We start from the raw sequence: 24,261 nt of genomic DNA on the forward strand, positions 1-24,261 counted from the left end.
AATGTTCCAGATCTACAATAAGAATTGACCCTCTTCATTTGCTCGTCTTGACATGTACGTTCTTGTTCATTTTGTAACATGGGCATTCGATTTTTTATGGATTTGGGCGATAGGAATGACGAAAATGACGAGTTTACAATGAATGAGTAAAGTTAGTCTTAGACAACAACGATGAATCTATCTAATCTAACGAGAAACATTCCTCATTCCTTGGTCGAGAGAATAGAGCTGAACACATTAAAAAATGTCACATCAATTTGTCGAATTAAGTTAGTTCCACATGATTGTTTTTAAAGATTAAAACGAAACCTCCACCGTGTCGGAGGACCAAGCAAGGCATAGCTAGGGGCATAGGAGCCGGGAGCCGACTCGGCTCAGCGTCAAAATGCAACAAACCCAATAGGCCCAAAAACACAATAGGCCCAAAAACCCAATATTAGGCCCATACGGTCTCATACGGCCCAAAAACGCAACAAACCCAATAGGCCCAAAAACCCATACAGCCCTAGGCCCAAAAACCCAATATTAGGCCCATACTGTCTCATACAGCCCAAGAACGCAACAAACCCAATAGGCCCAAAAACAAGAACAAAAAGCGATCAAGTACAGAGAAGAAATAGGCGACGACGAAGCAGAAGAATCCTGAAGAAAAGAGCATAAACGCCTCTAATGGCGCAGGCTGTTCAGAAGAATACTCTGTACGTTGGTGGTTTGGCGGAGGAGGTGAACGAGTCTATTCTACACGCAGCCTTCATTCCCTTCGGCGACATCAAAGATGTAAAGACTCCATTGGATCAAGCCACTCAGAAGCACCGTTCCTTCGGCTTCGTCACTTTCTTGGAGAAGGAAGACGCATCCGCCGCCATGGATAATATGGACGGTGCTGAGCTCTACGGCCGTGTCCTCACTGTCAACTATGCCCTCCCCGAGCGTATCAAGGGTGGTGAACAAGGATGGGCTGCCCAACCTAGTAAGTTCCCCTATTCCTTAAACCCTAATTATTTTCATCTATTGTTTCTCTGCATTTGTGAAATTCCGCTTGTGTTACATCTCATTGTTGATTGATAAATTCTTGGCTGTGCTCGATTACCTGTTTTGCTCTAATTTCATGCTTATGATAGGAGTCCTTGAAAATAGAAATAGAATTTATGCAATTTATTTGGTTGCATTGCATACAATAGTGGTTCGTTGTTTATATTCTAAATCTTCAATTTTCATTCTTTCAATTTCAAATGTTTTGTTAGTGCAATAAAAAGTTTCGGACTAGCTGATTTCTTATTTGATTTCAAATCAAATACATGTATCTTAAAGCAGAAGTTTAAACAAAGACTGAAAATGGTTCATATGCAAAATTCAGAGAAGGAACAGAAGCTAACAATTTATAAAGTAAAGTAAAATTTGGTTAATGTGGAAGTTCTGGACCAAAATTAGATTTAAACAGCTTATCATTTTCTGGTCCCGATGTTTAAACCTTAGAACAAGATTTGGAAATTGTTTTAAGATTTGGACTCTGTCATTTTATGATTTATTTAGATTATGTTTATGTATCTAAATCTCCTGCCTTGGTTGCTAATTACAAGTATTGCAATCTATGGCATTAGCATGCTGATAGTTTCCTCCATTCCTGCCAATATGAACTAGCTTAGTAGTTGAAGCATCTACGAAGTTTGAGGTTCAAATTCTTGCAGCTTGTCGTATGAAACAAAAATATGTTCCATCTCCTTGACTGTTCTTTGATTTCTATTTCCCCTCAATGTTCTTGTGGGCTCCTGTATCATCACTACTTGTTCTGCATCTTTTGTGAGCTTAGAATTGAGTGATTAAAGCTTTACTGCACGTCTACTACTGAGTGGCTGGCACCGTCTGATTGCCTCAACTCCTTCGATTTCAGAACGTATCTCGGCACTTGTGTGTTATTGACTGGTGTAGAGGCCTACTAACTTGAAGTTAGCCGCCTCGTTCAGTTCCCATGGATAGTTGTATACTTTGTCTTTCATCATTCCCTTTCCATTTCATGATTGAAATGTGATGCATTGCAATAGTGATCTTGCAAATGGGTCTGAGTGAGTGATTTCCCCCGTCTTCTTGTCCTAATTGTTACTAAAAAAATGCCTTCCTTTAAATTATAGTTTGGGCGGATGCGGATACGTGGTTTGAAAGGCAGCAACAAGAGGAGGAAATGCAACGGATTCAGGCTGAGAATCGAGCAACTATGCAGGCTGCTGAGGAGCTGCACAGGAAGAAAGTAGCCCAAGAGCGGGAAGGGGAAAAAGAAGACGAGGTAGACACGAAGGACGATCCCATGGCTAAGGCTGAAGCCGAGGCATTAAGACAGAACAGTTAAAGAGACGAACTTCAGTGAGATTTGAACTTGCTTCAATGCAAGTGAAAGAGAGAGATAGAGAGGCAGAACATGGAAAACCTGCCGTTCTCTGGGCTTGCTATTGCTATTCACAATGCTGATGCATGTTAAGCTTCCGCATTGTTTTGTTTCTGTAGTTAATTCTATTAACAAAGCATAGTTTGACAAGCTGAAAAACGCTTACCTTTGCTGAAAACTTGTAATTTTATTGAAAGAAGAGCTAGAAGTCAGGAGTTTTTAATGCGACAGCATTGTTGTTTTAATTCCCCAATTGGTTTTTTTTAGGGTTGATCCTTGAAGACTCTTCTTTCTTTCAAGATTGAAGATATGGAAGATAAACATATTAGTTAGTTTGTGTGATGGTCGTATATCTTCAACCATGTGATGTCACGATCTTGACACACTCACGATCAACTTGGAGAGGAATTCAAGTCTCATATTCATTTTTCGCTTGACTTTGTGATTTTGTTGGACTGTCGGTGAGGTTTGCCTTCGTCTTCTAAACATTGCTTGTGCGAAATCTAAGCTTGTTCGGCCACACATGTCGCTTGTGCGTGCATGTTGCATGAATCGTGTTGTTGGGAACCGAGATGACAATGAAATGCGACACACATCTCGGTTCCCAACAACACGATTCATGCATCGTGGTGTCATCGCATGTCTCGAGACACATCGACTATCTAGGCTTGTTTGGACACATTCGTTGGGAATGTGTCAACCATCTCATTGAGACATCCATCCATTCGGGTTCACTCGAGCGATGGACTCTCTCGTGTTCATGTCAAACCATTTACGACATTCATGGGCTCGAACGCAATACTGGCACTGAAAGAACCTTTTAAGGAAGACACTCGAGACCGCTTGCCTTGTGACAAATGCATGTGCCACAAGATAGCTTACTTAGGCCACAGGGCCCAGGAGTGGTGAACATCATGCCTCCGCATATAGTATATGTTGAGACATTTTAAATCCTTCTCGAGTAGACGTCATTTTAATAAGCGTACATACAACCTTGTGCATGGTCCGTCCAATACCCATTTTGATTCCAAATTTGGATCTGACTCGCAACTGTCCTGCCGCATTCATGACACACTTGCAAAGTCTTCATTCAATCCTTAGTTTTTCTGTCTCAAAGTGTGACTCTGATACCAACTGTCATGGTCATACTTTTTCAACCGTGCGATGTCGTGATCTTGACACGCTCACGACCAGTCTTAAAAAAAACTCAAGCCCCATATTCATTTTTCATCCGACTTCGTGGCTTCATCAGACCTTAGGCTAAGGTTTGTCTTCACTAACCAAACATTGCTCGTGGCCACACACGCCGCCTAAATGCATGTCAATCATCTGCGACACAACCAATTTGTCTCTACACTAAGCCAAGTCATTCTTCTCTACCTTGCCTCTCAGGCTAAAGGTCTCCAATGCGTCACATCTCATCTTATCATCTTGTTCCCCAATTAACATGACCCTCATGTGCCATCCCAAGTCACAGGGTGTCATCGGCCATCATAGCTTACTCAGTCATGTCATCGAAAACAAACCCACTCGTCATTCATAATATCAAAACATCCCAAACATCCATCCATCCATCCATCCAAGTTCTTATCAAGACACTGACCCTCTCATGCCCATATCATACAATTTACAAATACCGTACCAAATAGCAGGTGCAAAATCCAACCTCCAACACACAAGCAGGAGTACACTACCGACCAAGACAAGTGTGCCGACATTGCAAAAAAATCTCACAATAATATTTACGACGAATAACGTCACTTTTAGTACCACGACCGTAGAACAAAACCACACAACTATTATGAGAGAGAAAAGAAAAATGTTTGTAGAAGCAAAGAATAAAATCAGATTATGTCTCAAAGCATTATAAACTTAAGTAGTAATGTTATTTTCTTTAATTCCAAATCTTTCATTACCGAATTCAGACAAAGAATCATCAAAAGCTAATTAAACAATAACCAACCAATTTAATTTACGATAATTATTAAATAGTTTGGAATATTCGATGCCCAATAAACCCAAAAAAAAAAAAAAAACACATTTTAATATATATTTGTCTTTTTATTTATAAATAAATTTAGCCGCCGCCAGCAATTAAACATGGTTTAGTTCTTCCCAAGATATGATTCTTGCTCCTAATTGAAACCCTAATTAATAATTATTAAAAAAAAATTATAATCTTTGTTTCACTTTTCAAATTTTATTATTTGATTATTAAGATTTGCATCTTTTAAGATAGGAACGAGATCGGTTTCGTAGTTAAAAAAAAAAAAAAAAGTATGTCGTACTTGTCGTTTCTTTTTATCCAATGAACTCTTGTTTATTTTTTGTCATTATTATCTAATCCGCTGTCTCCAACATGGACCTGGTAAAATTGAATTCTCCGTGCAGATGCGGAGTACCAACAGCTAGACGGTAAGACCCCGTGCATCTTAACTATAGCTTCGCAGTGACAACCTTGATTGAATGTGTAGGATAGGTGGGAGGTGGTGACACACAACGACCAATCCTGAAAGACCACTCTTTCGTCTAAGGATGCTTAACCGTCGCACCAAGTTTTTTTTTGGGGGGGGCGGGATTGCAAGGTGGGTAGTTTATCTGGGTCAGATGCCTCCTAAAGAGTAACGAAGGTGTGCGAAGGTAGGCTGAAGCTTAGATTCTGCTCGTGAACGTAATAGTATAAGCCTGCGGTTTATATCGTGATTATGTAGAATTGTAATTTCTTAAAAGAAACGCTCGAGAAAGGAAAATACTTTCGTACGTGCACGTTACCTAGAGGGAACACTTTTTTTTTTTTTTTTTTTTTTTTGTGGTGGTATGATTGTCAGACCCTCTCCTCGTTTCGCCCATAAGTAGACGGGCTTTTTGCCCTTTATCATACAGAATTCAACTCGACGAAAAATTGATGAAAAAGTAGACAAGTATTGCTTAATTCTTAGCTTACACGGGTCCTATACACACTACTCGTTACACTTGGAAATGGGTTTCGCCCGAACCATTGGACCTGTCTCTTAATAATCACGGGATATAAATTCAAAGTACTTTTGCAGCTTTCCTCCTACATTATCCAACGGTAAAAAAAAATGTCAACCACATTATGGCAGCTGCTCAATTTGAACGGTTTCTTTTAAATCAATTTCTTTTAGCTAAAAAACGAAAACGTTTCATAATTCCTCAAGAAAACTAAAAATATGCACAAACTCGAGTTCGAGAATTGCAACCCTAACGCTCGTCTCTAATACTATTCACAGTTACTATACTGAAGTAAAAGTAAGCTACACGTTCAGGAAAAGAAATGAGATCGAGATAGTTAAATGGATAAGTATATGATATATAATATACATCAAAACTATATTATATAATTTAATTATATAGTTTAAAAATGAAATGGGTGCTCCATTCTTTATTTTATTGGTAGTGGATTGATGGTTGATTATTAGCATTATATTCCCATAATATCTACTTTGATGGTTGCAAAACCTTCTTATTGATATGATTTCTTTTATAAATGATATCAAAATTTTATTCCATTAAGAAGATAGGGAAATCAACATGTTTCATATGTTCAAACACATTAACTTAATACTAAATTACCAAATTTAATGCCATTTAGGTAATGATGGAGGCCCGGGAATATTAATCCATATCTTAAATATACGGTCTATACCTCTAGATTCCCACTTATTTTAAGCTTTTCATTGCTTCTCGATGTAAAAAATAAATCTTTGGCATCATCATTTGCAGTGTTCTGGAATTGCATTAATTAATCAAAGTAGATTCTCTTGGACGTACGTACGTTTTTGCTCATGACCTACTATTTTGTTCGATTATAGTTTCGGGTTTCTTTTAGTCAAGAATCTGATGTTTTGCACCCGACCCAGTACACTAAAGCTTCGTTATTATCTTGTGTGCGAGACGATATTATGAAAAGGGATGATTCATTTACAATATAGCGGAATTGCATTCACTGATCGAAGTATGTATGCTTTTGCCCATGACCCACTATCTTGTTTGATTATAGTTTCGGGTTTCTTTTAGTCAAGAATCTGATGTTTTGCACCGGACCCAGTACACTAAAGCTTCGTTATTATCTAATGTACGAGACGATATTATGAAAAGGGATAATTCATATACAATATAGCGGAGTTGCATTCACTGATCGAAGTAGATTCTCTCCAACGTATGTATGTTTTTGCCCATGACCCACTATTTTGTTCGATTATAGTTTCGGGTTTCTTTTAGTCAAGAATCTGATGTTTTGCACCGGACCCAGTACACTAAAGCTTCATTATTATCTAATGTACGAGACGATATTATGAAAAGGGATAATTCATATACAATATAGCGGAGTTGCATTCACTGATCGAAGTAGATTCTCTCCAACGTATGTATGTTTTTGCCCATGACCCACTATTTTGTTCGATTATAGTTTCGCGTTTCTTTTAGTCAAGAATCCACTAGACTCAGTACACTCAAGCTACACTACTACCTAGTGTATGAGACGATATTGATTCATATACAATATAGCGGAGTTGCATTCACTGATCGAAGTAGATTCTCTTCGATGTACGTATGTTTTGGCCCATGACCCACTATTTTGTTTGATTATAGTTTCGTGTTTATTTTAGTCAAGAATCTGATGTTTTGCACCCGACCCAGTACACTAAAGCTACGTTATTATCTAGTGTACGAGACGATATTATGAAAAGGGATGATTCATATACAATACAGCGGAATTGCATTCACTAATCAAAGTAAATTCTCTTCAACGTAGATATATTTTCACCAATGACCCATCATTTTGTTCGATTATAGTTTCGTGTTTCTTTAGTCAATTTTGCCCCCGACCCATCATTTTGTTCGTTCATAGTTTCACGTTTCTTTAGTCAAGAATCCAATATTTCGCACCAGGTCCCGTACGCAAAAACTACGCTATTACTTTGTATAACATGAGAGGATATTACGAAAAGGGATGATTCGAGGTATGTTATCTCATCAAAATCTTTATCGAGACCTGAAATTCGAATCCGAGATACGTAAAAAAAGCGGTGCAAAAGTCGTATAAAACGAAAAGGACTAAAAAGGGGAAGTGGGAGAATAGGTTGGAGTAAAGATGTGTATAAATAAATTGGGAATACTAAGAGAATCAAACAAGAAATGTGGGGTGCACAAAAAGGACTTCCACTTATGGGATGCACAAAAAGTTATGGTTTGGATATCCAAATATCATTTGCATCCAAGTTTTTACCAATTGAGCACAAAAGGTGTCTACCTTTTCTCCATTAACGTCTATATTTTTCACCGAACGGAAAAAAAGACGAACGTTTCGACTACTCTATATATGTATATATACATATCTTTATATCTGTACATTCGTGGAACTATACTTGAACTCGAGTTAGGTTAAGTTACTCGTAAATCTGTAAAAATCGTATCTAAAGAGGGCACGAGCCATATTGGACGATTTAAAGTGAGATACTTAAAAAGATAACCAATTGGGTAGTCACGATTGGACGTAGGTTTGTCATGTACGGGATTTAGGTCTCGAAATGGAGTATGACGTAACTGAAATTGTCTAGAAGGTTATCACTGATTGTTGCTGTATATTTCACCCGACATTATGTAAATCAGATGAGGAAGATTTTTAATATCGGTATAAATTTGGAACGCTCGGGATATTATTTGTCGAGGGAATCGTCATACCATAATATTCTATGCCAAAAATAATAATTACTCTAAGAATCTAATTCCGCTTTAAATCGTTTGGGAATAGCTTCTAGCTCATCATCAATGCAACATATTTCATTCCTTCCCATCCATATTTATTTATTTATTTATTTATTTATTTATTTATTAGCTCGTAAAAAATAATATTTTATTACGAATCAAAGATAATTAATTAAGATATTGATAACGGAGAAAAAATTTTAAATCTCGACTCGAAAATGTGTAATATTATACTATAAAAAAATTAACTTTCACGGATAAGTATATTGATAATTTGAATAATTAAACGTGAAATACCGTACCTACGAATGATTAGAGTAAACCCTCGTAAAATTATAACCGTACGACTTGTCGTGACAAAGAGGAAAGTTTGGAGCAACTAAAGAATGAAAGACGATGACTTAATGAAAACGCGTAAAATTATAATCCTACAACTTGTTGGGCCAAATAGGATAGTTTCAAGTAACTAAAGATGGAAAGGCGATGACTTGAGTAAGCCCTCGTAAAATTATAACTATACGACTTGTCGGGTCAAAAAGGAAGCCCTCGTAAAACTATAACCTTACGACATGTTGGGTAAAAAAGAAAGCTCTCGTAAAATTATAACCCTACGACATGTCGGGTCGAAAGGAAGCCCTCGTAAAATTATAACCCTACAACTTGTCGGGTGAAAAAGGAAGCCCTCGTAAAATTATAACCCTACAACATGTCGGGTCAAAAAGGAAGCCCTCGTAAAATTATAACCCTACGACATGTCGGGTCAAAAAGAAAGCCCTCGTAAAATTACAACCCTACGACATGTTGGGTCAAAAAGGAAGCTCTCGTAAAAGTATAACCCTACGACATGTCGGATCAAAAAGGAAGCCCTCGTAAAATTATAACCCTACAACATTTCAAGCCAAAAAGGAAACCTTTGTAAAATTATAACCCTACAATTTGTCGGGTAAAAAAGAAAGCTCTCGTAAAATTATAACCCTACGACATGTTGGGTCGAAAAGGAAGCCCTCGTAAAATTATAACCCTACGACATTTTGGGTAATAAAGAAAGCTCTCGTAAAATTATAACCCTACAACTTGTCGAGCCAAAAAGGAAACTCCCGTAAAATTATAACCCTACGACATGTCGGGTCAAAAAGGAAGCCCTCGTAAAATTATAACCCTACAATTTATCGGGTCAAAATGGAAGTCCTCGTAAAATTATAACCCTTGTCGAGCCAAAAAGGAAACCCTCGTAAAATTATAACCCTACAATTTATCGGGTCAGAAAGGAAGCCCTCGTAAAATTATAACCCTACGATTTGTCGGATCAAAGAAGAAAGCTTCAAGTAGCTAAAGATCGAAAACCCGAAAATATTTTCTATTTCTTTGTCAACACAAGAAACATGCATGAACAAAAAAAAAAAAAAAAACCCTAAAATTTGAATCCATTTCTAAGAGTCTCATATCATATAATGCTTAAGAATCTCCATTTTTAAGACACACTTATCAGACAGAGACACAGAATAATAACTAAAGGGTTCCTTTCTTTATACAAAAGCATAAGATTCCATTACGCATATCACCAACCACGTGCCCTTCCAAACTGACCCTAAAGACAAAACCCTAACCACTAACAACAAAACCAAACACAAAAGAAACTTCTATGCTTCCCCAAACCCCCAAAAAAAAGACCAAAAAAAAACCCTTTTTGTGAGCTCCCCACCGCCGCCGAACTGGTTGTCTCCGCCGGGGACAGCTCCAAAAGAGCAAAAAAAAAAAACAACCCTTTTAACAACATCTGCCACTTGCCGCCGCCGCCGTGTTCCTCTTCTTCATTCCTCTGCCAAACCCACCCTCCTCCCAATGGCTCTACAAACCAGAGGAGCTTCCATTTCCAGAGAGAGTTTAAGGCACTCTGACAAATCGATGCCGCCATTAATGGCGGCTTCTTCAGAACACGCCACCCATTTGTAAGCTCGAAGCAGCTGAGCTAACCAGAGCTGCACGGTGGCTAAACCCATAGCCTTTCCCGGACAAACCCTTCGCCCTGCCCCAAATGGAGCCAACCTCAAATCACTCCCCATTACACTAATTTCCTCTTCCATGAACCGATTTGGCTCGAATTTCTCTGGCTCTAACCAAACCCTCTCGTTGTGGGTTATTGCCCACATGTTCACCATCGCCGTCGTCCCCGCCGGAATCACACGGCCGCCGACGTGAACGTCGGCGGTCGCTAGTCGAGCCCATGACAGAAGTGGCCCTGGTGGATGCATTCTAAGACATTCTTTAACAATAGCTTGAAGATATGGAAGGTTTTGGATGTCGGAATCTGTAATGGGTCGAGAGCTTTTGCCTATTAATGAATCGATTTCGTTTTGGGCTTTCATTTGGATTTCTGGGTGTTTTACCATTCGAGCTAAAATCCACTCCAGAAGTATAGCCACTGTGTCGGTCCCTCTAAAGATCATTTCCTGCGACAAAAAAAAAAAAAAAAAACAGAGTAAGCTGCTCTGTTCTGTTCTGTTCTTGACAAAATCACCATTTGAGTGATTAAAGACAGTGATTATGAACATAACGAGTAAGAACAAGAAAAGGGACATACCCAAAGAACAGCAATCATGTCGGAATCTGATAGCTTGTCATCATTCTCCAAATCAAGCAGAACATCGACAAAATCTCTATTTTGTTCTTGTTCTTTCCTCTTTGTTCTATGTTCTTCAATGATTTTTCCGACAAATATATTGACCTTAGAAGCCAAAACTCTACACCTTTTCCTCACACCTTGTAAATCCAAGAACCCCAAGAAGGGAAAATGGTCACTCCAATTGAAAATCCCAAGAAGATCATACCCTTCCCTTACTAATTCCTCAAGCTCTGCCCCATTTCCTTCACCATTAAACTCATAACACTTACCAAAAACAGTCATCATTACATTATTCAAAGACCCAAAATGAAGAATCTCTTTAACTCTCACTTCCCCTTTTAAAGCCATGGATTTCTCAATTTCCCTCATCATTTTAGCTCCAATTTCCCTCCTAAACCCTTCAAAACCAGCAATTCTCTTTGGATTAAACATGTAAGTAGCTGAAATTCTCCTCAAATTCCTCCAATACTCACCATAAGGAGCAAAACCCATTGCTCTGTGAAAGAGCAGCTCATAAGCGGACTCCTTTACAGGTCTATCAGCAAAGGAAGGGCTGTTTAGAATCTCTTTGGCAATATCAGGATTGCTTGAAATGACGAATCTTGTAAGGCCAACGGAGAAGGCCATTAAAGGGTATGCTTTGAATCGATTGGCAAGGGCGGAGAGAGCTCTGTGAGGGGTTGAATTAGTGAAGACATGGAGTAATCCGATGAATGGGAGGCCGGAAGGGCCAGGAATGGCGGCGGAGGCGGTGGTTTTGGACTTGGAAATGGCCCAGGCGAGGCCGCCAGGGTGGAGGAGGAAGGCGAAAATGGAGACAAGAAGAAGGCTGAGAAGAAGAGCTTCGAAGCTTTGGGTAATGGAAATTGGGAAGTGGAGAAGAAGGGCGTTGAGAGCTTGTGATGACATCGTGGTTTGGCGCCAAAACAGGGGACGGTGTGAAAGGGGAAGAGACGGGAGGGAAAGTGTATGGGAGACAGATTAAATAGGAAGCGGGAGTGTTTTTTTTAACCATGGTTACAAAAATAATTAACCGTGGTTAAAACTATTGGGTGTTTCAGGGTTTAGGGTTTTTTTTTTTTTTTTTTTTTTTTTTTTTTTTTTTATCCGGACTATTCCCATTCCATTTATATCTAATAAGTTCTTAAACTTGTATATATTATATCGGGTTTAATAAATTTTTAATTTTTAATAATTTATTTTAGAATTAAATTGTTAAGATCAGTCGTTCGTGATCCAGATACAAAAACATAGTCAAAACAAGACATACTTAAATTTTAATAATTTATTCTATAAAGATTAGTAGCTCGAGACCAAGACACAAAAACATAGTCAAAACAAGACAAGAGACAAGTAACACGCCCACACGACCACAAAACAAAGAAAAAAAAAACACAAAAATAAAAAAAATAAAATGAATAAATTCCAAGATAAAGAAAGATCGAGAGTCGACATCCACAAATAAATTTTACATCACACGTACGAATATATTTAACATTTAAAAATAATTTTTAGGTCAATAATATACTAGAAACAAATTCAGAAGTTTATGTACCTATGAATCAAAGTTTTCCGGGAGTTTTAAAATTAAGGCTGCGAACAGTGAATTTGAATGAGAAAAATTAATACTTTGAGTGTTCGGGTTCAAAATTATTTTATTTTATTTTATTTCTCTCTTATATTCAACGATACATAATAACGACCACAACCACAATAGTACAACCTCCTCGAATAATTTATCGGGGCACATCACGACGGGAATCATAGATGAGGTGGAATGGTTCGGGTTAAAATCGAATTCGGATTCGGATTCGGATTCGGGGTGGCCCACCCACTAGTCATGTCCACCTTGATTTTTAAAAAGTGTTTTCTGGTTGTGGGTCAGAGGGCAATTCCGGGAATACAACTATCTCCATCTGCACACGTCAGCAAATTCAGGTGTTTTTTTTTTTTTTATTTATTCAAATTTTCTCTTTAATATATAAAATTAAAAATTATATAATGAAAATTTGAGTTTGTATAATAAATTTATATTCTATTATTTACTAATAAATATATATTTTTAGTTTAAATAATGAAATTAAGGTTAGTTTAATTAATTTTAAAAAATGGGCTTTTCTATTATTGTTAATGTAAATTTTATATATTATAATAAAAAATGAGATAAAAACAAGAATAAAAGGACTAGGCACTTTTTAATTGCACCATGACTAAAATTAATAAAAGATGAAAATTTACCGACAATAAATAAACGCTTTGAAGGTACGAGAATCAAAACGAACCAAATTCAAAAGTATAAAAACAAAAATAGTATCAAAATCTTGTATTTTTGTCCTCGAAAGATTATAACTTAGCGTACTCTTGACCTCTCGACGAGAGAGATAACAATTATTTAGAGATGTCGAAGGTCATGTCTTGAGTTATCACAAAACTCGAAAAGTTTGAAGTTATTAGGTTCTTATATATTTAACTAAGATTTTTCAACACGAAACCCGTTTCTCTCTTTCCGTTTTCAACTACAAGTAGACCCAAAAACGCTAAGTGATCTTAACGAATACTTAATATCTCAAACAGTTAGCTCCTAGATATTTAATATCTAGACAAACACACCAAATGAAGATATTTATTATTACTCAAATTTCATATATTTAGATCTCAAATATTTAGTATATATATCCACGAGCCAATAAGACACAAAACTAAACATTTAAAATCATATAAACATGTCGAGTACTGAATTAGACATAAAATTAAAAGTTTAATAATTAATTAAATATTAAAAAAAAAAAAAAAAAGGAAAATGAGTTATATATATATTATAAATTATTGGGAGAAGGGTTTGAGTGTTGGTGGTTCCAAACAGTGTGGGGGAAAAAGATGGCAGCGGTCACGAGTGTACTAATTTTAATCAGAGATTGATTCACCAGATCTTTATTTCCTTTTTTTTTCTTTTTGAACGACAAGATAATATTTATATTATATTATATATATATATTTTCTTGTTTTTTTTCTTTTTTTCAGAATATAATATAATGTGGGTTTTATGCTTACATTTTTTGGATTTAATGGAATCTCATTTTATACCCTACAGATATTGAATGAATAGTTTGTCTCTTTATATCTTTTTTTTTTTTTTGCATTTCAGTCCCTGATTGTAATTTTTCTTTCTTTTTTGGCGAACTAAAATTTGCTTAAAACCCCCATAGTTTGGGTATTTTTTATTTCAGCTTCTCTCTTTTCCTAATGGGAAATCTTGGCTACATGGTATAGAGAATAAAAGATTGCAAACATACCCTTGCTATTAGTCTTCTATTAAAGGGATAAAATTGTAAATTCGGAGGGAGTGGCAGGCAAGTTTTTTTTTTTTTTTTTTTTTTTTTTTTTTTTTTTGGGAGATGTAATTTGTTGTTTTTTTTTTTTTTTTTTTTTTTTTTTTTTTTGTAAGAAAATTCTTTAAATTTTATAGCGTAAGTATTCATAAAGTGTGTCTCGATTCTAGAATATTTATTTCGTCAATAAAAATAAATATATTTTTCTCCATAAAATGCACCTTATTCTAGTTTTTTTTTACTATTTTTAGATATGTTTCTAAGATTTAAATCAAATTTTAAAATAACAAAATAAAAAAAAAAGTATTTAAAACATTAAATTCTAATTAAAAAAATATATAACATATTTTTTTTTAAAAAAAAATCTCCCTCCTCCATCGGTCGATGAATTTCTATTTATGTTATATCTAAAAATAAATATAATATAAATTTTAAAGATGTTAAATTGAAAATTATAGTAAAGATTTGACACTTATTTTAAAATTTCATATAACAAAAAATAAAAACGGTTATCAAACCAAACAAAAGAACAAGAACAAGAAATAAAAATCATTTAACAAACACAATTCCATTTTTCTTTTTAAAAATTAAAAAAATTAAAAAAAAAGAAAACCAAAAAAAAAATAGTCATCCAGTGAGCTTAACAGTGCAAGTGTTGCTCTGTTCTTTTTACCATCTTACAGATTTGTACTAAACAGCCCTAAAGGTCATTTCACAAATTTGTCAGTTATTTATCATTCATTGAAACCTACATGCATTATTTTGCTATGAAATGAAAAAATGTACCCTACAAAAAACAATACAAATGAACACACAAAGACTTCAAAACAGTGGAGCTTTTCCAACATCTTTCAAAACTTTTTGTCTTTCGCTCAAGATTTTAAAACATGTCGTGAGAGTTTTCACCCCCTTTGCAAGAAATATCTCGTCACCCTTCAACTAATGTGAGATCTCAGAGTTCACCCTTGAAAAGTTTGGACTGTTACAAATTGAGACATTGCGTATGACTGTTACAAATAATCAGAGTTCACCCTTGAAAAGTTTGGACTGTTACAAATTGAGACATTGCGTATGACTGTTACAAATAATCACATCATTCTAAATCACTATTACGAGCCTAAATACAGCGTTAAAAGTGTTTCATAAAATGGACGAAAACAGCTCAAAAGACCAAAATTTAAAGAGAGAAGGGAAAGAGGTAAGAAACATTTAGGGGAAAGGAAAAATATATATAAATTTACCCAAAACCTGATCAAGTATACCAATTTCCTATCTTTGAAGCCTAATTTCAACATCAAACTAAACTAAACACAAAGCTTCGCCAAAATTGAATTTTGGCTCAATTTACTCACCTATTTCAACAAAATAACACATGGAAGAAAGGGTAAAATCTTCCTAAACTTGTATAAAATTTATCGAAATTAATGCACAAAACCAAAACATTAAATAACTCCAACAACTCATGAACAATCAGTTTCAATGATGAAATATATGGTAAAAAGCTACAACGAAACGAATCGAAACCCTAAATTTTGCAATTTAACTATTCTCACAAGAACAATAGTATATATCTATTATGTAGAATATTAAACTACCAACAAATTCCGCTAACAGTTAACAAGATCAATAAACTACCAACAAGGTCAGCTAACACTTAACGAAATCAAAGATCAATCAATGTTCATAAAAAAAGAAAAATATGCTGAAACATTCATAAAAAAAAAGAAACCCACTGTTTGTTTAAGGCAATAAACTACCAACAAATCTCAAACTGAAGAACTTGTGGATATAACCCTAACAATATAGTAGAAGAATAAGATTTATGAAAATAAAACACAAAGGTGTGGGATGGTGGAGTGTGATAATGGTGAGGGCTGTGTTCCCACTTCCCATATCATTAGAGGCCAGACAGCTGAAACCCTAGAAGGAGAGGGGGGGAATTGGTATGGACAGGTCAGGTTCAGAATTCAGAGTGAAAAAGTAAATTTTTTCTGTGGATTTTGTACGGTACAGTGAAAAATAAATACAGTGGGCAGTGTGGCAACATTTACATTACTGGCACACACAATGCCCATAACGGCGCCGCCCCAACTTGCCTGTCTCACTCTCAGAATCCGAACACCTTCCCCTTTCTATTCAGTCTTCCCCACCGCTCACTTTATTCAATTTTTACCCAGCTTTTTTACTCCCATAATCTACCTTTTTCTCTCTTCCCATACTGTATCATCCCATTTAGACATGGATCTCAGAGATCCATCCTATATTGTAGGTGTCAATTTAATCAAATAAATGCCTTATCATCAAACACTGCCACTAAATCTGACTTTCTCCCCTCACACCCCCCCCCCCCCCCCCCCTCCCTGATTTTATCATAAAATCTTTTGGACTTTTGTTCCTTCCAGTTAATATACTTCCAAAATATATATTTGGTACTTCAAAAAATAAAAAGAAAGGACCTATGCACGGACCAAAACAAACAATTAGAAAATATGTAACGGTCAAGATCTACCGTTTGCAGATATTGTCCTCTTTGAATTTTCTCGTGGGCTTCCCCTCAAGGCTTTAAAACGCGTCTGCTAGGGGAAGGTATCCACACCCTTATAAACGGTGGAACCAATGTGGGACATCACAATCCACCCCTTTGGGGCCAGCATCCTCGCTGGCACTATTTCCTTCCTCCAATCGATGTGGGACCGCCCCCAAATCCACCCCTCTTTGGGGCCCAGCATCCTTAATGGCACACCGCCTCGCGTCTATCCCTTTTGGGAAATAGCGAGAAGGCTAGCACATCATCCGATGTCTGGCTTTGATACCATTTATAACGGCCAGATCCACCGCTTGCAGATATTGTTCTCTTTAGACTTTTCCGTGGGCTTTCCCTTTCGAACTTCCCCTCAAGACTTTAATACGGGTCGGATAGGGGAAGGTTTCTACACCATGGTAGTTTGTTCTCCTCTTGGACATCACAAAATACGTTGAAAAGTAGCTTATAGAAGGGGATGTATTTCAGGGAGGTGGGCAATTTTTTTAGGAAAGGTTGTTCAAAGCGGGAGGGAGAGAGAGAAGAAACCTTGCCGTTAAGGAAGGTTGTTAAGGAGACAGAGATAAAGAAACCTTTCTAAAATATCTACTCCCTCCGTTAATATTTCTACATTTTATTGTGATCGTGAAAATCTCCTAAGAAAGATATACTAAGCTTGCTTGGAGACAAAGGTATACTTGAAAGAGAGAGAAGACCTTTTTCCCAACTGACATCCAACCTTTGGTAGGATTAGAATCAAGATCAAAATATTAAATTTCAATAACATATCCATATTTCTACGTGTTCATAGGTTAGACTTCAATATATGAAGTAAATCAAATCTTCATTCGTTAGAAAATAAACAAAAAAAGAAAAAGAATAAAAAAAGTCACTAATGTATAATAATATAAATAATAAATATTTTAACTCGTTTTTAAATTTTAAAATGTTTATTTATTAAATTAAATGTTTTCTTCAATTTTTTATTTTTATCAACATCTTAAACCTTGGGTAGGATTTTGGCTAAGCACCTATTTGTTAGGGGATGAGTATTCCAATTTGGATATTTTAATTAAATCTGTTGAGAGACTTTTATTTTATTTTATTTCATTAAAAATAGCCACTAAAATAAACTTTAAAATTAAAATTTTTAAAGAATACAGCTTCAAATTTTAAAAGTTAATGAAATAGTGAGATTCAACCTTAAAAAAGGAAAGAGAGATTCTATTATGTGAAATTTTTAATTACATAGGGTAGAAGAACACAAACTTCTACTCATGCGAGCTTGAAGTTCAATTTTTAAATTTAAACTTTGTGGGTGCGATAATAACGGTCACTATAGTTCATTAATGAATTACCATTTTATCTTTTCTTCTTCCTATAGTCCAATAGAATGTTTATCAAATTATAACTAATGAAATCATAGGTTGTGCCATACTTTTCAATCTCAACTTTTTCAACCAGATATTTTTAAGAAATAACAAAATTAGTTTACGTTGAAAGAAACCAATTTGGGTTGTAATATAGAGTAAATACTCATTACTACAAATATTCTCTACATTTTGCACTAACAATCAAGATACAGAACTCGATCCTATGGTCAATAATGCACAAGCCTACCAAATAAAATTGCTCAATGAAATATGTATGACACAGCAGATTGTCTAAAATTAATAATGGCTGTTGGTTACATACCTTATCAGGAGATTATTCTGATGACAACCATGAACGAAGCCAGCATCAAGATGGATAGAGATGAGCCTGGTTAGGCTCCTATGACCATAATTTCCTAGGGATTATCAATCAGACCAATTGTTAGTCAAGATTTAAGACCTAAGACAGTTCAGTCACGCACATAATTGAATTCCAAATGCCTAGTAGAAGAAAGGTAATTGAATTACAAATGCCTAGTAGAAGAAAGGTAATTATGCAAAGGTCGATTTAAAATATCTTTCTAAGTGCTTTAAAAACTGTTTTTAAGTGTACAAGAAAACAGTTTTTAAACACTTTTAAAGTCATTCCAAACCGTCACACCGCCACTTGCAAGTAAGTAAATAAGAGGTGAGTTCTGGTTGATTTTACACCTTCATCGTACTTGTCAAGCAAAACGTTAACTTTGGGGAGGAGGTAAAGGAATTATTCCCCATTTCGCCCGCATTTCGTCCAAATCCTCGTGGAAGTGCCGCTCATAATATATGCACATGAGATCTGTGCACTGCATGCCAGCACGGATAGCCCAAGGGAAGTAGTGCTGGAAGAATAATTTTCTCTGTCTGTCATTGAATCTAGCTGTGCCTCCCAAAACAGACAGCATGCACATTGGAAGGTGCATTTGCTCAAATTCAATAACCTTCAATGCTGACTCGCCAATCAAGTTTGTGGGAAGACCAAACAAGGTGTGCCAGAAGTCATGAACCTCACGAGCTCGCATGGCAACATACTTGAGTTCATCAGTATCCATGAATCGAACAGGAGGTCGGTCATCTGGAGAAAAGTTCCTGGAACCCATAAAATTAGCATATGCAGCTCCAAATGTGTTGGATGGAAGGTCCCATGCATGACCAACTTCTGATGATAATACACGAGGTCGCTCCAACAACACTGCCTGAACAAGAAATTTCTGTCATTTCATATTTTGAGTTCAACAATATAGGGTGAAGGAATCAGGTCGATGATATATGCCTTAACTAATTAAACTATTCTTAAGTTTTATATTCAAATGAACGATCTAAAAATGAATTTTACGAGAGTCAAGTGAGAAATATATTTAGCAAGCAGAAACTGGGAACATCTTGAAGTTTATTTGGGACAAATGACATTAACAGAAAGAAAAGAACCGAGTTAAAATGACAAAGACACCTCAAAGTAAATTTAAAATTTATGATGGCTTCCATGATAGCCAACTGGAAAAAAATGAAATGGTTAAACTGGGGCAGATCAGGGAATAAACGAAACTAAAACATTCATTTCAAAGGTTAAATCGAGGGGTTCCAACTTAGTTGCATTGCCCAATTGTGACCAAAATTTAAAAAGTAAATACACTTTGATTTTGTTTTTGTCGTAGTATATTTTAAAAGTTCAAATGCTCCAAATCCTATGTTCTAGCGCATTTACGACACTAGCACTTTGGTTCCGCTAGTGTTTCATGTTTGTATTTCCAAGGGAGGAAAGGACGCCCTGATGGGGAGGGGGAGGATGGAATACATGAACACAACTCAGCCAATCACAAGACCACATAGGAATACACAAGCAAATCAACCCAATACATCATAAGTCCCAATTCGTTCTCAAATATGAATTTGATCAAGCAAATAACCTATGTTGTTTCTGGAGCACTCAAATAAAAGTAGTTCCAAAATTTATACACGATAACCATTCTATTCCAAGATAAAGAGGTAGCTTTTTTTTATTTGGTATTCTTCATCATCATTAAGTTCATCATTCAATCCTTGTGAATACCCTTGCAAATGATGAAAAAATGTGAAACATGGAAACATGAAACATAAGATTACTTGATTAAAAACTTACTCTGCCTTCAGCACTTTTTTTCATCCTTTCAAGGACCCTTTCAAAAGCAGGCTTTCCAGTTGTTTCCCCAAGAGCTGCTATTAGATCTGCTCGTCGTGGATCTAACAAGGCACCTACTGCTGAACCAAGTGCAACTGCTGCTTGCTGCCATCTTTTGAGCTGGATATGTGCACCACCTACCATATCCGACAGTACTTTCTTCTGTTGGGTGGTGCATATGTGCGGGGGGAGGTGCACAATTCAATTCAATCAAATGTAGAATACCGACTTTAAGAAACTAAGCAATTTGCAATGATAAAGACAGAAAAAATTTCCCTATCATTAAAGACCATAAAATGTAATTTACTCGGATAAATCCAACTCACAAACAATGCCTTCAAAAATTGGCTAATTTCCTCCTTCCGAAGTTCTAAACAAATTCTTTAACAATGAAAATACAACACCCAGTACCAAATATTAGGTAATAGAGGCTAGCGAGATAGAAGAGACCACATCTTTAGTCGAGAAAGAATGAATAAATGATGAAAAGAGAAGCAATAGCCTTTAAAATAATTAGGCTAGAGAGCATTTCTCTTGATACTTCTTATTCAAAAATCTCAAAACTACATGACATGTAAAAGAAATTTATCGCAGAAGTGGCAGAAAAAAAGTGTGTAATATGTAGAGAGGAGTGGGATCTTAGAGAGAACTAGGGAATGTTGCCATCAATAAACTCGGACATTATATGCAAATGGTCATAGAACATAAGTATCCAGACGTATTCTGTAGGAAAGTTAACCAGATCACAACCTTGCTTCTCTACGTATAATGGAATACTCTCGGGAGAACACTAAAAGATAACTTAGACAAACTACAGGCTGTCTGATTTCAATAGACTCCATAACTAAGGGTAGACAAATACAATAAAACACCATCTTAAAACAGATGAAAGAAAATCATCTGCAGAAATACATTGCAACTACCTCATCAGCCACATCCTAGCATCTCGTAGTTTATCTTTGCAACAAAACAACAAACTAATAACATAAGTGTAAAACATTTTCCTATAGAGAGAACTCAACCATGTTCGCAATCGATCTGTTCTAGGTAAATTGTATAGGATTTCTCGGATAAGTAGTAAGAGTAAATTATTCATTATTAGGTACGCGAATACCAACTGCAGAAATACTTTGCTCCTACCTCAAAACACCAGATATTTCCCGCTAAATCAGAAAGGAAATCGAAGTTCAACTAAGAAAGCTAATGATATCAGAATCCGGCATAAATCCACCGCGGAGAATTGCCAAACAAAGGCCGCAAAACATTCAACCAAACCTAAATCAACTAGAAAAACCAAGTTAAATCGAAGGATAGGCCAAGTAATCAGGTGGTTAACTCGGTTGAGCACGCAACACCAAATCTTACTAACACGTTCAATTTTCATGCTATTGCAATCACATACGAGAAATTTCAGAACGAGACGCTAATTCAGCAGTAATAATTGAGAATACTATCAACCGATACACCATCGTTATTGAGCTAAGACACTAGAGGATGGACGGCGACTAAAATTTACATTCCACAATACGAAACGAATTGAACTGAAACAAAACGTGATTGATTACCTTTATTGAAAGCAATTCTTCAGATGAGATTCAATTAAAGCGCAAAGAAACGGAAAGCGGACGTTCCTGACCAAGATTGATAGCGTTAAAGAAGAAAGCAAAAATGATTCTACGAGAATCGGAGAGTGCGATTCATAGAACGAACGAACGAACGAAAGCCAGCGACGAGGAAGCGGGAAGGAATTAATAGACCGTGCAAAGTACCATTTTCACTTAAATATATGGCTAAATTACCTTCGTGTCCCTGACGGGACGCGCGCAACATCTGAATATCGGGAATTGGCCCATGGGCTTTTAAGATGGGCCATAACTCAACTCATGGGCTTTTGATCCTATAACAAAAAAAAATGGTAATTTTCTTATTAACTTTTAACGTATTCATTTCAAATACAAATTTAAAAAATAATTATATTTTAAATATTATTTTATAAGTAAAATAATAATATAATGTTTGAAAAATAAAAAATATAATAAATATTTGTCTAAAATAAAATATATATATATATATATAAACCATCCGGGGGTCAGGTTGGAATTTAAGTTAGAGGACAGAAAATATAGTCCTAGCCTCACCAAAAGACGAACAATAAACATAGTTTTGTTTAGTTCAACTGATTTCAGACAATATCGGTGTCTTATCTACTAAACCATACTTAAACTGACCAACTTAACCGTAGTTAAAGTAAGACATTTGAATCTCGAACCCCACAATATAAAAAATTAAATTACCCAAAAGTAAAAACAATGAGTGGAGAAGACATGATCATTATTTACACACCTTTTAACCTCCTTATTTTCTTTGGAAATAAAAAATAAAAAAATAAAAATTACTAATAAATAAACTTTTTTTAATAAAGGTTTAAATTAATTGGCCGCAAATCAAGGCCCAATAACACGTACAAAATTCCCCTTCTTTATTTCCGAGTCCGAATGGAAACAAAAAAAAGAGAATGATTTTTCTTTTTAATTTAATTTAATTTAATTTAATTTAATATGTCGGCATATAAATTAATTAATTAATATTATTATTAATAATATTATAAGCATACCCTTCTTTCCTTTTGGTCCCTCCACTTCCTTTAAATTACACAAGTTCATGATTATAACGACTTTTTCCTCTCCACATCCCATGGTAATTCAAAACCATAGCCTTTTACAACCATATTCAACTCTTTTTTCTTTATTTCATTAAAATATAGTTTTTTATTTATATACTTCAAATTTAATTAAATTACAAATTTAGTCCTTAAATTTTAGTTAAATTACAAATTTAGTCCTAAACTTTTAACTCGATATTAGTAAATTAATAAATATTTAAACTTTTAATTTTAAAAAAATGTCAAATGAGTCTATATTTTTTTAATTTTTTTAATATAATATATTTCTGATTTATTATTTGAGATGCATGAAAATATTAAAGTTTAGGGACTTATTAAAAACATAATTAAACTTTAGCGACTTTATTGAATATTCTTAAAATTTTAAATATTAGATATGTTCGAATAATTATAGTTACTAATTAAATATTGAATTAAAACAATTATTGATTCATTTATAAACATGTTTTACCGTATAAAATTTATTTATTATACATTATATCATATTTATTTTAATTTTTTTAAAAAATGAAGTGAGTTCATAATATGAAATAATATATTTATCAAATTTTTTAATCAATTATAACGAATTTTACATTTTAAAATTTAAAAATTGGATTAATTTCGACCCTTTATTTTTTTAAAATCACCGATTTAGTCTATTACTTTTGAAATGTTTAAAATAAAAATATATGAATTAAAATAGTATTTAATTACCTAAAAAAATATAAAAAAAATTATAAATTATTAAAGGAAAATAATTGTTTCTGCCAGCTTTGTTAGTCCAATAATTGGATTTTTTTTTTTTTTTTTTTTTTTTTTGTAGTTTTTGGTGTAATTATTTTCATGTGTATTCAATAATTAAATTGGATATTATATTGGACGATTAAATTTATTTTATTTAATAAATATAAGTGAATAAATACATTTAAATCCAAGATATATTTCTATGTTTGGGTTAATCAAAACTTTGGAGTAAAATCAATCACTTAGTTATATTATATGATTTTATAATTATTATTATTTTTAGAGTATGAATTCAAATTATATTATATAGTTTTAATATATAGCTTCCCTTTTTGGGTAGATAGGCATCATATGGCTAAGATGAAAAGTAGTTAAGCTTTTTAAATTATATTAATGTGGTGATTAAGAGGAGCCTCTAATCTTCATTAATGAATTTAATTATTATAATTTAAATTTAAAATTATTTTTAATACTCGATATATTCTCGAGACCTTTAATAATTTATGTTTTTTTTTTTAGTATTTTGAAAGTTTCAACGGTTATAAGTTTTGAAAGGCGACATGTTTGAGGTAACAATTCGGGTCATTGCAGTAATTATTTGTGTTTAAGGTAAAAAAACAAAGTTAAAAAAGTGAAATTATATAATTTTGTACGGGATTACTTTTGTAATTATTTGTGTTTAAGGTTAAAAAAAGTAAAAATAAA

General features: G+C 34.7%; 3 protein-coding genes across 6 annotated transcripts; 1 reads left to right on the forward strand and 2 right to left on the reverse strand.

The window, feature by feature from the left end:
• The first annotated feature begins 603 nt into the window (after window positions 1-603).
• ATE1 (ATPase E1) lies at window positions 604-2,625 on the forward strand. The gene is made up of 2 exons (XM_023689865.2): window positions 604-970; window positions 2,130-2,625. The coding sequence occupies exons 1-2, from the start codon at window positions 670-672 to the stop codon at window positions 2,342-2,344; spliced, it is 516 nt and encodes a 171-aa protein (XP_023545633.1). The 5' UTR covers window positions 604-669; the 3' UTR covers window positions 2,345-2,625.
• Window positions 2,626-9,524: 6,899 nt separating this feature from the next.
• Window positions 9,525-11,662, reverse strand: CYP78A5 (cytochrome P450, family 78, subfamily A, polypeptide 5). Its single transcript, XM_087128726.1, has 2 exons — window positions 10,689-11,662; window positions 9,525-10,557 (listed from the first exon to the last, which is right to left on the reverse strand). Exons 1-2 carry the CDS (start codon window positions 11,637-11,639, stop codon window positions 9,919-9,921), a joined length of 1,590 nt encoding a protein of 529 aa, XP_086984852.1. The 5' UTR covers window positions 11,640-11,662; the 3' UTR covers window positions 9,525-9,918.
• A 3,032-nt stretch (window positions 11,663-14,694) lies between these two features.
• LOC111805456 (ubiquinone biosynthesis protein COQ4 homolog, mitochondrial) lies at window positions 14,695-21,891 on the reverse strand. 4 transcript variants are annotated; one of them, XR_015422939.1, is made up of 5 exons: window positions 21,713-21,891; window positions 20,109-20,309; window positions 18,665-19,185; window positions 18,276-18,369; window positions 14,695-15,038 (listed from the first exon to the last, which is right to left on the reverse strand). XR_015422939.1 is itself a non-coding variant. In XM_023690563.2 (4 exons), the coding sequence occupies exons 2-3, from the start codon at window positions 20,289-20,291 to the stop codon at window positions 18,691-18,693; spliced, it is 678 nt and encodes a 225-aa protein (XP_023546331.1). In that variant the 5' UTR covers window positions 20,292-20,309; window positions 21,713-21,891; the 3' UTR covers window positions 18,071-18,369; window positions 18,665-18,690. The 4 variants fall into 4 exon arrangements, 1 of the variants encoding a protein (XP_023546331.1); XR_015422940.1 differs by having other exon boundaries at window positions 14,695-15,066; XR_002816674.2 differs by lacking the exon at window positions 14,695-15,038 and adding an exon at window positions 15,088-15,106.
• Window positions 21,892-24,261: the final 2,370 nt, after the last annotated feature.

Source organism: Cucurbita pepo, chromosome 11 (assembly GCF_057944985.1).
Source record: "Cucurbita pepo subsp. pepo isolate OVF chromosome 11, ASM5794498v1, whole genome shotgun sequence".
In the NCBI taxonomy this organism is placed as follows: Eukaryota; Viridiplantae; Streptophyta; class Magnoliopsida; order Cucurbitales; family Cucurbitaceae; genus Cucurbita; species Cucurbita pepo.